The following is a 15040-nucleotide window of genomic DNA, read 5'->3' as shown; positions in this document are numbered from 1 at the left end:
ACCTGAAAATCTCTGGATAAGGGGGGTGCCTGTCGCGCGCTCGGCCCTTCCTTCAAAAACCCCTGGGGCGGCAGCGAGGGCCGGGCGTTGCACCGTCGGCGGCTGCAGCAGCGCGAGCCCCCCGGGCTGCATAGCATCCAGCATCCCGCATCCCGCATCCTGCGACCCGCGCGCACCATGACGCCCCTCGGCCTCCCGCTGCTGCTGCTGCTTTGCGCCGCAGGGCCCGCGGCCGCACTCATCAGGTGAGGGGGGCCCTGCCGTGAAGGCGAGCGGGGTGGCCTAGCCCAACAGGGGGGTCCCATGGCTGAGCTGTGGCCCTGCTGCTGCTTTACCAGCTCTGTGCAGCCGGGCTGCTTCCCACGGCACCAAAACGGGCCTCTTTTCCCTAAAAGCAAGGCGGGGGAGGAGGGAAAGGGAGCAGCCAGGAGCCGCTGACCTAAACGCCCCTGTCTCCTCGTGTCTCGCAGGATCCCGCTGATGCGGTTCCCCTCCACACGGCGGGTGCTCACCGAGGTGGGCAGCGGTGTCCCCGACCTCACTGCCGCCACCCAGTTCCTGCAGCACAAGCTGGGCTTTGCCCAGGCTGGGGGGCCCACACCGGAGATCCTGAAAAACTACATGGACGTGAGTAACCCCCCTGCTCCCTCTCGGCGAAGGGCACCAAGGCCCCCAGCGGCAGGTGGAGGCTGCCAACACGCTCTGCCCTTCCCAACCCCTTCCCGGCGCCGTGCTCGGCCCGATAAGACAGCGGCCATTGGAGGGCCGCAGCGCTGCCCACCGCCGCCACCGCTTGTGGGCAGCCAGGGCGGCATTCCTGCGCCACCCAGGTCTCCCCAGCCCCCTCGGGGCACGGCGGCACGCCACGTGTCTGGGAAGAGCTCCGAGTGTTTGCTCAGCATGTTGCAAACCGCACGGGGTTGCACAGCGCTTTCGGCCAGGCGCTGAGGACCCCTGGCTGCAGCCCCCCGGGCAGCCCCTTGCAGGCTTCCCTTGCAAGGTGAGGCAGCACTTTGCTCCTCCGCAGGGATTTGACCTTGATGGTAACCACGGGTGACAAGGTGGGAGCCGGTATTCTGGCAGCAGGATATTTTTAGGTGGCGACAGGGCAGCTCCACAGCTCAGTTTTTCTGCCGGGCAAGGTGGGTGCTCCCCTTGGACAGGCTTTCCCACCCCAACTCGCCCCCGCAGGGCGGCAGCGGGCCCAGGTTACCCCCGCCCGCCTGGCCCACGTGCCGGGTCTGTTTTCAGCAATAATTAGAGAACTACCGGAAGCAACTGTCCCATTGCGGTTAATTGCAGCGGATTATTAATTACTCAACCAGCAGCCCCTAGTTACTGCTAAGCGCCCTGGATGGGAGCTCAGTGCAGGCAACTTGGACGACTCTGTTTTCCCTTTGTCCCTCCCGACCCTCCTTTTAATTGAGTGCATGGGGATTTTGGAAAAGGCCAAAGCCTGACCCCTCTGGCATTTTTCAGCCCGCTCCCGAGGGCCCTGGCCCACCCAGATACTCACCCGAGGCCGAGCCTTCCCCAGGCGCTGGCTGCGGACTCTTGGGGAGAGCTCGGGAAAGTGTGTGTCCCCTCAGCATGGAGGTCTGCGCTCGCTGTGGGCACCAAAGGCCCCAGGCCCTGGTGGTCCCAGGAACGGGGCCGGGAGCTGCACGGCCGCCCAGCAGCTTGCAGGCAGCTTTGCCTGGGAGCCAAGCACCCAGCACAGCCAGCTCCCCCGCTCTCCTGCCTCCTCTGCGGCTCCTGGGAAGCCTCCGTGCCGGATCGCTCCCTGCGTGGGGGGACATTGGCACAACCTGCCCGTGTGTGCGTCTTCCAGAGCTGAAAGAAGGTTTTCTCCCTCTGCTCGCAGCTTCCTTTCCAAAGCCTTCATTTTTTGTTATCACTTGGGCTCTTTTTTCCTGAATTTCCTCTGGGGCGTTTGGCTCACGACGCCCTGCTCCCACCCGCTTGCAGGCGCAGTACTACGGCGAGATCGGCATCGGCACCCCGCCGCAGAAGTTCACCGTGGTCTTCGACACCGGCTCCTCCAATCTGTGGGTGCCGTCCGTGCACTGTCACCTGCTGGACATTGCCTGCTGTAAGTGCCTGCCGCGGCCCCCGCTGTCCCCGCCAAGGCCCCCTGCGCCAGCTCACAGCTCTCCGCATGGCCCGGCTGCTCGCTCGCCATGAGCGAGGCCACGAGCTGCCGCGTTTCTCCCCAAATTACAGGCTGACGCTGCTGTTGTCCCGTTGCACAACGCTGGTGAGAAAAAAATAGCGTCGTGCCAGATCTGATACAAACCGTCCTAGTTTCTGTTTTATTGCTGCACCAAGCGTGTGTGTGCGTGTTTATGGATTTATAATTAATAAGGAGCAGGTAGACACTTTTTTTCTCGGTTTGCACTATGCCCTGTGATTTTATTGTACAGAAACTCTGCGTAGTAGAAGGTGTCAAACCCAGCCATAGCAAAATGACCTTTCTGAGCTGCCGGATGTGCTGCTTAAGCAGAGCAGACAGGAAGGTGGGGTCAATGCAACCATGAAAGGGGACTGAAAATGCCCCTCAAGGATAGGGAAGAAGTATGGACTCGTGTCCGCCTCCATATGGCTTTGTAGCATCTAACAGAGCCTGGGGAGAGACGGATCTGCCTTTGCGATACCTGCAGCAAGATTCGGGGCATGTGCAGCCTGGAGCTTCTGTGGGCCAAGCTGGGTCCATCCTGCTGACTCTGCTGTCCTGGAGGAGGCTGATTTCTCCAGCCAGTGGGACCAGCTGTGACTGAGGTCCTTTCAGCAGAGCCTTCACAGCCCCCAATCTGCCAGCGGCTCCTTGGGCTCATTTAGCAAGTGTATGGGGAGCCCAAAATCCCACCCAGCCATGGCCCAGATTACATGGCCAGCATAGACTCCCTGCAGCACGCTGGGTCCCTGCATTTTGTGCATTTTGAGTCAGGGAGCCGGTTCAGCAAGTGGTTGTCCCTCTGGAGCTCTCCTTGTGACTGAGCAAAACTCTGCGGAGGAGGTATCTGCTGTGCCAGGCCACAAATCCGGGGGCGTGCCGACATTCCCGACCTTTCCGAGGGAAAAATAGTTTGGGAGGGAGGGAAACCCTTCTCCTTCGCAAATTAAAAAAGAAAAAAAAAAAGAGTTTCAGACCATCTATGTGCAAAAAAATATGATGGCCTTAGTGGGAAAAGGATCGTGTCCGGACGGGGCCGTGCTGGAAGCCAGCCCAGGTCTCCCCGGCACTGGGCAGCTGCGGGGACCTGTCACTCTCTGGTATCTAACGGACCCTGACGTAGCAGCCACCTATACTCCAGCTTCTTAATGTGCTCTGACCAAATCCTATCGAGCTGCCAAATTGGATCTGGACGCTTAATTCCCCCCGTGTTGGAAATGCTCTGTACCACACGCCGGATTTGGCAAAAGTCTTTGCGTCTGTCTGCGAGAGTCTGTGCCTGTGAGGAACTGGGAGTGGGACAAGCAGGCTGGCTGAATCTCTTTCGATAGAGATTTCTGCTTGTGGTTTCCAGATAAGAGAAGGCTATTTTGTTGTTGACAGACTGGCAGATAAAAGGCAGGGCAGGTTCCCCGGCACTAATTTTTCTGCTTGTTCTTTATTTATTTTCCTGCTGGTGCCTCACACGGCGTCCTCCCACGTCCCCGGCCCCGGCCACAGTGTTGCACCACAAGTACGATGCCTCCAAGTCCAGCACCTACGTGAAGAACGGCACTGAGTTCGCCATCCACTATGGAACCGGGAGCCTCTCTGGGTACCTGAGCCAGGACACCGTGACGGTTAGTGATGGGCCTGGGGGGCTACATGGGCCATCTCCAGCTTTCCAAGGTGTCTCTTTGCTCTTTGCCCTCCCGCGGCTCCCGGGGCCGTTTTCAACTTTTCTTCACCCCATTTGCTTTGTAGGGACTTTGGTTCTTTCGCTTAGGGAGAGGAAAAAAAAAAAAGTGGCAGACAAGAAAGCAAACATGCAAAGGTTTTTATGGCTTGGTTGTGAAAGAGCTCCTCCATGCTGGAGTGGGGCAGTGAGGCAAACAGGCAGCTTGATTGCCTCGGAAGGGGTGGGTGGGTATAGGTACTTTCTAGTTTAATGCAAAGAGGGGAGGGAGCTGGGAAAATTGCAGCTTCTACTTTTTTTTTTTGTAATTATCACCGCAATGCTTGCTTGCTAATTAGCTCTCTGCCACTTCCCAGGGGTGCGGAGGGAAGATTTTGTGCCTGGGCTTGTCTAGGGGAGTGGGAATGCCTCTTGGCAGCAGCAGAGCTGGTAGTGTTCAGCTCCCGTTTGGTCAGAAGCAGGAGAAACCTCTTGTGTGGCTCCCAAGCAGGTTGCAAAGGAGCTGAGGGCACTGCGGGCCCTTAGGCTGGGATACCTGGAGGTTCCATTGCTGGGCTATATCACAGGCCCCCCACGCAGGAGATGCCCTGTTGTCACCTCCCACGGCCTCTGTGGCCTGAGAGCAGCTCCCTCGCGTGTGAACCCAGGCAGCCTTTGGGTTCCTGCAGTCCTGCTGCGGGCACTGGCACAGGAGGGAGGCCACTGCCGTGCAGCCACCACTGGCCATGGTCATGCAGAGCTTTGCACCTGGGCAAGAGGCAGCCAAGTGGTGGAGATGAGGGAGCTGTAGTCCAGTACCCTGCTAAAGATGCCCTGGTGTTCCAGGCCCACGGATACCCCTGTGCCGGAGGAGCAAGCATGGGCAAGGTCATTGCAAGCCCCTTGAGACCGCATCCGCAGGCTGTTACTTCCCTCCTTCATGGGCTGGAAGTGGAACTGAAGGAGCATTCAAAAACCCCCAGCACTCGGTTTTATTGTTCAGATTTTGAACTACGTTTTTTGTGAAGGCCACTTTCTTGCGGTGGAGGAGGAGCCCTCTGCACCCGTCGGCGCTGCCTCGAGAGGGAGGAGCGAGCGCGTTGGAAGCCCGTGCCCTTCAACCGCCGCTCGCTGAGCGGATGCGAGCGGCTGCATTGCTCCGAGCAGCGCGGCCCCACATCCTGCCGTGCGGCTTTCAGCTTTCGCAAGGCTGAGGTGCCGTTTCGCAGCGAAAGGCGCCGCTACCGCTAAGGTCAGCGCTGCCTGCCCTGCGCTTGGCCGGTCACACGCGCAGCCATGCGCGGAGCACTGTCCGGCCCCACGGGGATATTAGTCATTGACAGGGATCGTTATCTGCCGTCAGGTACGGGCGGCCGAGCTTTCCACTCCAGTCCAGCTGACTGCAGGGCCGTTAGCTGGAGCTGCAGAGGCAGAAGCTGTCCTAGTAGCCACGCTAAAATTGCCTGTGGTGAGCGTGACACTCCGGAGCCCTGCGAGCCGCTAGAGACAGGGGCCGGCAGACGGGTCCTCACCTAGAGAGCCCTCCAGGAGAGCCACCCCGATTGCCCCGAGCTGGGGACCTGCCCTTGTGCTCTGCCTGCTGGAAAGCGCATCGGCCCTAGTGCTCGGCGGCAGAGGTGACCTTCGCATTCACATTACTGCCATTACTATTTTTGTGCTCCGGGTCTAACCTCATTTTCACAGCTGGGTCTTGCCCTCACCCGCCCCGAAGTCTCCATGAGCTTTTGGCATCCCCTCCGGAAAGGGAGGAACAAGCTGGTACAGGGGAGATTGCAGAGCCGTGTGTAGAGGTGGGAAGCTGTGGTTTAGACTGGTTGTGTGTGCAGCACCCAAGGAGCGCAAGGAGACAAAATGGAGGTCCAGAGTAGGGAGAAAGTGGGAGGAATTTGTTCCAGGATTAAAGAAGTAAAATGAGCAGCTCAGGTTGGAAGAAAAGGATGCACTAGGCAATAACATGGTAGTGGGAGATGCTGGTGGGTGCCTTGGGTGGCCTGTTCCTCCCAGGAAGGTGGCACAAGCATGTCTGGTTTTCATGGCCCCATACAGATGTCTAGGCCAAGGCAAGCAGGATTGTGGCTATGTAAGACATACTATGGCCTGCACTCACCAACATCGTGCTCTCCGCTCCAGTTTTCATTCATTCACTTGTTTTTTCTTTCCCTCTCCTCAGCTGGGTGACTTGGAAATCAAGAACCAGATATTTGGGGAGGCGGTGAAGCAGCCAGGCATCACCTTCATTGCTGCCAAGTTCGATGGCATCCTGGGCATGGCGTTCCCAAAGATCTCTGTAGACAAGGTCACCCCTTTCTTCGATAACATCATGCAGCAGAAGCTGATTGAGAAAAACATATTCTCCTTCTACCTGAACAGGTAGCGTGGGGCTTGGGGGGGAGCAGTTCTATGGCGAGGACAAGCCCAGGCGGCTGTTTGCTTTCCACTCACTTCTAACCACCTCCTGCTGGCTGGAATCATCTTCTTTCTGGACTAACCTGGTATCTCAGTTCTCTGGCCAGGCCCTCAGTTTGGAAAGATCAGTACAGGTCGATTCTTAGACCCTCAGAGAAGATGGCCTTTTGTCACCTGAGGGCAGTCTGTTTTTCACTGTACCAGTTGCTGGTTTAAGGTAGACAAAGGTGATGCAGAAATGCTGGATATATTTTCTACCCCATTTCTTAGCTGTTGGAGTGAGGGAAGGTTTTTTCAGACAGAGAAACAAAAACAAGGAGTGCTGCGATCACGAGATCAAGTAATGAAGTCCTCTTAGTGGGGTCAACAGAGCCCCCAAATCCAAACGTCACGTGGCCCATGCCGTTGTGGACTAACAGGCGAGCCCACGCCGTGCCAGCCATTGCTAGTGATGGGCTACTGCTCCCTCACCCGCCCAGGGTGCTGCTCTGCGCCTGCCCCACGGCTGCTGCTCAGCCCCAGCGAGCTGAGCACCCTCCGGGCACAGCGGGGAGACGCTGAGCTACTTCTGGCTGAAAAGTAGCACGACCTGGAGGGGGAGAGCAGAGACCGTTGCTTCTGGCAGATAAAAAGGCAGCCCTCCCCCCTCACCATATTTCTTCCCATCTGCTCGGCAGCGATCTTTTATCTTGGGGTAACCTTGAGGATTCGGCTCTGCGGCTGGCGGCAGTAGCAGAGCCAGGCACAGCTCTTCCTTACCTAACTTACCACACTGTCATCCATGTCCAGCCCCTCGTGGATGCTGGTTCTGAGCTGAAGGAAGGGCGTTATCTGGAAGGGGTCCAGGCATCACTGATCAGTTTTCAGCCTCCCTTTGCAGCCTCCATCACTGCAATGAGTTGGTCCAGATCTCCATGCACAAGTCTCATGTGAAAAGCTGAAGGATTTCAGCCTTCCAGTTTCCCCTTCCCCTTTCCCAGGCAAATCCATGGTGTCTCCCCATTTCACCAACACATTTTAGTGCTTGGTAGCACTGTCTGGACCCAGTGCTACCAAGGCTGTGCTTCCTTGCACCATCCCGCTTGTGTTTCCGAGCACCAGGAAGCTTTAGGTCTTGTGGAGGGTGGTTATTCTCGCCTTGATGTTAACGAGTTTGCTCTTCTTTCAGGGACCCCACAGCTCAGCCTGGTGGGGAGCTGCTCCTGGGAGGAACTGACCCCAAGTATTACAGTGGCGACTTCAGCTGGGTGAATGTCACGCGCAAAGCCTACTGGCAGGTCCACATGGATGCGTAAGTGCCCCCTGCGTCGCGCAGCACCCACGCGGACATGTGTGTGGGCAGCCCTACGGCAGTCGTGCCCAGGGCTGAGGTGAGAGCGGAATGGTCTGCCCCCCAGCACTCCGCCTCTTGCAATGGAGACAGGCCAAAAAAGCAGATTAAAATCCCACCCTACAGCTGTGTCATTGGTCCCTGGAAAGTGAGGAGAGGAAGGAAACAGCAGGAGGCTGTTCTGCAAAATCCTTTTCTCTGTTTACAGCTTGGCCCATGAAAGTGCATGTTGTGCCCTTGCAAAGCAGGGAGAAATCCCAGCCCGTCCTTCCCACGAGCAGGGCGAAACCCTAGGACTAAGCCCCAGCTTTGCCTCTCTCCACAGGGACTGAGCTGGGTGGGTGGCTGTGCTCAGGCATCCCCCATGGCTGCTGGAAGCTCAGGAGGAGCACAGTGAGGCCCAGAACCTCAGCCCTTGGCTGAAGGACACAGCACAGCAATCACAGCGCATTGTTGAGGCCGAGGGAAGGAGAATGAGCGTGATTGAGCGGCCTGAGCGGAGGGCTGCCACTAGCCTGTGAGCCCTGTGGTCTATTCTGAGTGCTCCCACGTGACGGGAACTTAAAAGCAGCCTGTGATCAGTATGTGCTGTTTTCCTGAGCCCTCTCCAGCGCAGTTTTCCTTCTCATCTTCCCCAAGTCATGCAGCATTGGCAAAGCTCCACACTGCTGTGAAACGCAACATGGGTGCAGAAGCCAGGCAGCTCCCTATGGCCTGCGTAATGTACCCAAATCCCCTCCTCATCCGCAGCCGCCAAAGTGGTCACACTACCCCTTTAACCCTTTGCTTTCCACAGCAGCACAGGCTGCTACATAACCCCCCCGTGAGAAGCAGCAGCTCTGAGGAGCCCGTAGCGCGTTGCTGCTTGCTCCCTCGCTGCCTGTCAGCGTGGTGTGTGCTCCAGAGTGCAAACGGGATGGCAGGACGCAGGGAGGGCGCTCCAGCCGTCGCCCTGGCGGGCCGAAGGGCTGACCTCTGCCTGCCGACGTTTCCCTAGGGTGGACGTGGCCAATGGGCTCACCCTGTGCAAAGGGGGCTGCGAGGCCATCGTGGACACGGGCACCTCGCTCATCACCGGCCCCACGAAGGAGGTGAAGGAGCTGCAGAAGGCCATCGGCGCTAAGCCTCTCATCAAAGGCGAGGTAAGGCAGCACTGGGAAAGCTGGGGAAGTGCCTCCAGCCACTGCATACCTGGAAAAAAACCCTGCAAAACCAGCACCGAGTCCCCACTGTCTCTGAGCTTTGCTGCCTTGCTCCTGCCCTTGGGTGGTGGTATAATACTCACCTCCTCCGGGCCAAAGACTTTGAGGCTGCAGCTGGGGTTTGCTGGCCCTGTCTGTCTGTCCATCCCTGCCATCCGTGTGCTCGACACTGACCTGCTTCTGGGTGTGGGAGGAGCGAGTTGCCATGGGGAAATCAGAGCCCCCTGAACCGTGAGAGCCTCAGGCCATGCTGAATGCTACCGATAAACAGGGTGGAGGGTTGCACCCTCCCCACAGCCCTTTGCAGTCCGCCGGGACGCGCGGGAGGTCTGATCCCAGATGCTTTGGGAGGCTTTAGCTCCCATCCGCTGCCCAGCTCAGGAGGAAGCCACAGCCAAGGCCGTCACTGTTATTGTTTCCTTTGCAGTACATGATCCCTTGTGAAAAGGTGTCCTCTCTGCCTGTGATCACGCTCACACTGGGAGGGAAGCCCTACCAGCTCACTGGGGAGCAGTACGTCTTCAAGGTGGGTCCAAGGCAACTTTCATCATGAAACTCAGAACATGAGGCTGGCGAAAGCAAGGTTGGAACTGGCATTCGAGAAAAAGCCTGAAAGACTGGTAATGTGGTGGCACTGATGCCCTGAGTGATGTTCTTTACTTATGGGGGGCAAAATAGGGTGGAGTGGGAAAAAAGGGCCAGGCAGTTGCATGGCTTTCTACAACATTATGCCCAACTGTAGGCTCTTTTCTGGTGGGTTCAGATAGGTAATAGCTTTAGACCAGCCCTTGTCACAGCAGAGACCAACAGTCCATCATTTAAGCCATCAGATGTTGTAAGACAGAATCAACTTTCTTCTGCACCTTCTGCAAGTTTTCAGCAGCAGCTCTACTCTAGAGCAGGGTGGTCTGGGATGTTTATGAGTGCACTGTTCTTTGACCTTTTGCTAACAGGACACATGTGCATACAGATTCTTGGCAGGGGAGATAAGTTTGAATTTATGATAATGGAGAGGTGGGAGTTACTTATTTTTCACAACTTCTGCAAGCTTCAGGTCACGGGCTGAGAGCCTGAAATGCAGCCAGCATTGGCAGGTGTTATACAGAGCCGTGAGGTAGAGGGGAAGTGGGGACCTGCTTTGACTAAACCCCTTGCTCTTGTCTCTAGGTTTCTGCACAGGGGGAGACCATCTGCCTGAGTGGATTTTCAGGCCTGGATGTCCCACCCCCCGGAGGCCCCCTGTGGATCCTGGGTGATGTCTTCATCGGTCCCTACTACACCGTCTTTGACCGTGATAACGACTCTGTTGGCTTTGCCAAATGCGTCTAAGCGCCTGACCCACACTGCCTCTGCCACACACACACTTACACACACACGTGGGAGCTGTAGAGAATGATTACCAGGATTAGAAACCCGGGGGGAAGAAAAAAAAAAGGAAATGGAGCTAGATATAAATTTACAAGAAAAATAATCATTACTAGTGCTCTGCTAGCTACTTTTTCCCCTCTGTTGAGTATGTGGTGCTGGGACAGCTCTAGTTGACAACTCCAGCTAGAGTAGCTCCTTGCTTTACTCTTAGATCTTCCAGTATTTGTTTTTAATATTGATTCTCAAGGCTGAGCAATGCCCTCTCATGTCTCCCAGCACTGGTCTCATTATTGGAGAGGCTGCTTGCTGGAGCCGTCTGGCAATGCCAGCATTCCTGCAGAGAAACTGTGCGGGTGCTCTTGGGTTTGGGCTTCTGCGCTGGGGGAGAGGGAAGGGAAGAACTATCCTACATGCTTTTTATTTCTTCCTCTTTTTCACTAATGCAGTGGGGGAGTGGGAGGTGTATAGAGTTGGTCTTGATCACTCCTGTGATACTGGTCAGGCAGCAATCGCTAAATCACTTCTCAGTGAACTTGTGCTAGCTTAATCCTGAAAGCGTGCTTCCTGGGCAAGAGCTGAGGGCGATCTTCTAGCATGCACAGGGGACATTTTAAAGTCTAAAAGCTCTAGTTGTGTGTTTTTGTGTTGTGACAACACGAGTGAGAGCTTGAGGTGTGATCGAGCCATGCCTGGTCTGAGGCTCTCACAGACCTATTGGGGCAGGGATTTGTTGGGGGACTCCTACCAGTAGGACTCTTCGCAGAGTAAGAATACAAAGGAGGTAATGCTAGGATTTAATAGAAGTTGTTTGAATTCATGTTCTGAAAGGCCCAGATTTAAGTTTAGGGCTGAGCAAACCAGTTTGAGCAAAGAGTTCATATAAATGCTCTTGAGTTTGGCAAACTTCTCCCAGTTTTTCCAAACCTCAGAACTTTCTAATCTCATCTGGAGCTATTGAGTTGAGTGTAATGTTTCCCAAAGCAACTAAGTGGCCTGCAAGCCTAAATCACATTGATTCAATGTGATTTGTGATCAATGATATCTAGTTGTTTGGAAGTCACATTAGAGCTTTTGGAAACATTATTCATAGTGTTCTGAATTGCTCAAAACTCAAGAGACAGTTGGCGGAACTGAGTCAGCAAGTCTTCCAGGAAGGAGGGTACCATGGAGGCTTCTGATTTTTTATTTGCCCTTTTTACCACTTCCCAGTCCTGAAATCTAACTCACCTTCAATACCCTCCATACATTGTGCTATAGTTTCTGTATTAACATTGTTGAGAACTATGTTCATTTGCATTGTTTGTTACAGAATAAGTGAGGCACATTCCCTGCTTTGGTGAGTTTGTAGCTGAAGGATTTAGCTGTGCTTATAGGTCTACATTTTGCCCCTGGAGAGCCAAGACTAGTGTATATGGAGCCATCCATATCCCTGGGCTGGAATCAGTAGACATACACTAGGGGAGCAGGGAGACAACAGTAGCTGAAGGAGGATAAAGTGAGTTTTAAGCAACACTGGAAAGCAGAAGAGAGTGTTTTCCAAGGCTCTGAGGACAGCAAGCAGATAGTCTGCAAATGTCCCCTTCCCCATCCTGTGCAGCTCATCAGTTCGACATTATTACTCATCCCTTGGAGGGTTTGACTTGGCCAGTAGGGATGGGCCTGAGCACACGTCTAATCTGTGCATTCTCCCATGCAACCCCGGGCATGATAAATCAGCTGCTCCCAAAGCCGCCTTCTGCCTGTTCATAGTCATCACCTGCAACCTTGTATGTGGAAGCCTAGAGGCATCTGTTGCAGACGGGGGATCTGGCTAGAGAACAGTAGCACATTACAGAAAAAAAAAAAAATCAAACGCAGATGCTCAGCACTCTCCAGAGAACCCAGTTTCCAAATTGATTAAATGCCCAGAGCTCTTCAAAGTTCTGCTAAATTCTCCCACAGCTGCAGGGTTTATCCAAAGCAGTGACTGAGACAGAGACAGTTTCTCAGGTACCCGTTAATCTGACTTGATATGGGGGGATGGCCTGACATGGAGCTGACTGCGGATTCTGAATGTGTTCTTCATCTGATTTAACCCCTGGCAGGATGTACAGGGAAGCCTGAAAACAAGCCATCCTACAGCAGTTCTGTGGAACGGACAATGCCTTATGCTGTACATGTTGTAGCCTCTTTGCAGTAACCTAATGCTGGGCTGATTTCTGTCCTTGGGCAGGCTGGACACTTCTGTCTGAGGAAAGACTATGGCCCCAAATGATGCCCTAAATGACATATCTTAGGATAGGCTGGAGGAGCAGTTTATTTGATTTAACCACATTTGCGACCTCACTGAATTGGTCTCCTCCCCTTGTTGTTTTATCTGCATTTTTAAACCAAACTCTAACTGTTTGATTTTTTTTAATCTAATTTGCTGTCAGAATTACTGTCTCATTATAGAAAATTGAAAAGAAAATACAGTATTTTCCCTCTTATTCTGCGAGTGGTCTTTTTTTTTAAGCACTTTGAAATTGCTCAAGTCCTTCTCTGTGTTCATGGCCCATGTGCCCCAGACCAGTTGGTTTTGTAGGGAGCAGTAGCTCACTCAGGTGCAATTGTGCACATTTTGGAGGGGATCCTTCCATGCTCGCTGATAACGAAGCATTCTGGGAGGCTGTCAGGTTTGTCTTTTTGAATTCATTAGCACATAACGCAGCATCTGCAAGACAATGTGACAGCTTCACCTGGCTGAGCCAACGCAACCTGGCCCAGTAGGTGCTCTGAACAGCTCTGCTAGCAAAAGCCTTTTCTTGGGGTCACATCACTGTGGCCAAGTGCCATGAAGATAGTCCTCTAATAGCATAATTGCAGTGTCTCCTGACCATGTGAACCAGTTAGAACAGGTTTGCAGAGGACTTGGGACATGCAGCCTGGTGATGAAGAGCACAACTGCTTTTCAAAACGTATTAAAAACTCATCCCTATTGCTTGGCTGTCTCATGTTTAGCCCTAGAGCTACTGTATGGAAGCTAGAGACTGCAGGGCAGAGCGAAGGCTTTATGGGCTAGGTCCTGTACAAACACATGCTACGAGCTAATCCCCAACTGGAAAAAAGTATCATCTATATAAGGAAGCCAGACGGAGCAAAATCTCATCCAATTTTCTAAGTGCGGACCTAAGCACTCAGAGCATTCAACAAGTTCCCCACTGCCTTGAGTCCCCGTTCCCGCAGGATGTCTTAGCATCACAGCCACCTGTTCTCCCGAGGTAAAAGGGACAAGGAACAGAAACAACTGGAGCTTTGATATTGGCTGAGAGCTGGCAAGGCCAAGTGCCAGATTCTTCTGTCTGCTTTTCCAGGGTCCTGTTCACTGGGGAATGGAGTGGACCTGATCTCATGAGCAGCCTGCACTTGGCCCCTCATTATCTTGTTCAACCTTTGCCCCAGAAAATGTTTGCTATGCCATGAGACCCCTCTCCCTCTGGGGCTCCCACCCCTCCCGTTTGCTGCATTGTCTCTGCAGAACTCCCTTCACTTGACAATTCGATAACTTCTTATTAAATTTCTCCACTACTACAAAGAAGATAAACACTTTCATTACAACACTCTCTGAGCAGCAGGGTGTCTGGCATGGATCCCCAAGGCTGTCTTCATGGGTCTGATCCTTCCCCTAACTGACTCCGCTCTATGCCTCATCAGTGGTTTGCTAAAAGCCTGTTCAGACAGTGACCTACCCACAAAGGGAGGGAGCCCCCTTGCTTATGGAGATAACATGCATCTGGTTGGTGCAGCAATTTGTTGCTTTTGGAAACTATTTTTACTAACTGTGGATGACTAAGCACTTTGTTTGGGGGCTGATAGCTTTTTCTGCTCTTTCTTTGATCTATTTATTTTTAGGTTCTTTGGGTGGGAAAAGAAGTGGAGTGCATACTAAAAGCTAGAGAGAGAAATCAGGGGAGAGTGGGGAACCATTACAAAGTTTCAGACCACTTAGCAGTTTAGCAATCCACTGCTGAATTTCACAGGGAGGGGTAAGAAGAAAGCTCATTCAGGTGCTTGTAGCCTTCTCCGTAATAAAAGATAGAGGCAGATTGCCCTGATATTTTTCCAGAGAATGGAGGCAGGATTTGAGATGGGAGACTTTCTCACGGGTCTTACAGTACTTGGTTATGTTACAGCTCGCACATGTCTAACAAGATTAGAAGAGAATTGCTCTGGGGCAGGAAGCATCTTTCTGTTGTGTTTGTCCCTTAGCACAATGGGATGTGGGCCTTGATGTCACAGTAATACAAACAATTATTTATATCCATCGCAACTCTGAAAAGGAACACCACACCGTTTTATTCCCCATCCCACTTGCCCACCCTCAGTTTCCTCAGCAAAGTCCTGATGGTCTCATAACCCGCTACATCTCCCTCCTCCCAATCTCCTTTTTGACTTTGCTGTTTTTCTGCCCTTGCTCTCTGTTCCTATTTGAGGTATGAAGCAGGGCAGTTCTACATGCACAGCTTCCACGAGATACATAAATGGCATGCTGGTCTTGGTTCATGCCAGCCTATTGTTTGAACCTATCACCAGGAAGAGGCAAGAATCAGATGGGGCCATGCCCATCTGTGCTAGTAGCTTCTTCTCAAACACCACCAGCACCACATGCCTCAAGGGAATGCCATGAAGGGAATGTGAGAATAGCAGGATATCCTTTTGGCTCTCAGCAGGTCATAGGAAGCTCTAGCTCTTCATTTCATCCCCCTGATCAATGCTGATGCTCATACATGGTAAAGTCATGTCACTTAGTTACCTGGCTTTGGCTTCTGGGAAGTCAGTAAAGCCTTCTCTGGACTACACTACACTAAATACATGTGCATCAGCTTTGCATATTTTCACTTCATTGTTTAATTTATTTTCCAGTTCAT

General features: G+C 53.4%; 1 protein-coding gene across 1 annotated transcript; it reads left to right on the top strand.

The window, feature by feature from the left end:
- The first annotated feature begins 177 nt into the window (after window positions 1-177).
- Window positions 178-12622, top strand: CTSD (cathepsin D). Its single transcript, XM_088525794.1, has 9 exons — window positions 178-245; window positions 471-627; window positions 1969-2092; window positions 3674-3792; window positions 6019-6218; window positions 7423-7545; window positions 8582-8726; window positions 9214-9312; window positions 9954-12622. The coding sequence occupies exons 1-9, from the start codon at window positions 178-180 to the stop codon at window positions 10113-10115; spliced, it is 1197 nt and encodes a 398-aa protein (XP_088381920.1). The 3' UTR covers window positions 10116-12622.
- The last annotated feature ends 2418 nt before the right edge of the window (window positions 12623-15040 follow it).

The sequence above is a fragment of the Tinamus guttatus genome, unplaced genomic scaffold, assembly GCF_059628265.1.
Source record: "Tinamus guttatus ecotype Peru unplaced genomic scaffold, ASM5962826v1 Tinamus_guttatus_pri_ptg000240l, whole genome shotgun sequence".
NCBI lineage: Eukaryota > Metazoa > Chordata > Aves > Tinamiformes > Tinamidae > Tinamus > Tinamus guttatus.
Note: the sequence above shows the minus strand (reverse complement) of the source record. Positions and strands in the feature narration are given on the sequence as shown.

Bases quoted from the DNA above. Each gene is read 5' to 3' on its own strand.
- CTSD (XM_088525794.1), top strand. From the start codon at position 178: ATGACGCCCCTCGGCCTCCCGCTGCTGCTGCTGCTTTGCGCCGCAGGG. The intron at 628-1,968 runs GTGAGTAACCCC...ACCCGCTTGCAG, and splicing joins TCCTGAAAAACTACATGGAC to GCGCAGTACTACGGCGAGAT. The intron at 6,219-7,422 runs GTAGCGTGGGGC...CTCTTCTTTCAG, and splicing joins TTCTCCTTCTACCTGAACAG to GGACCCCACAGCTCAGCCTG.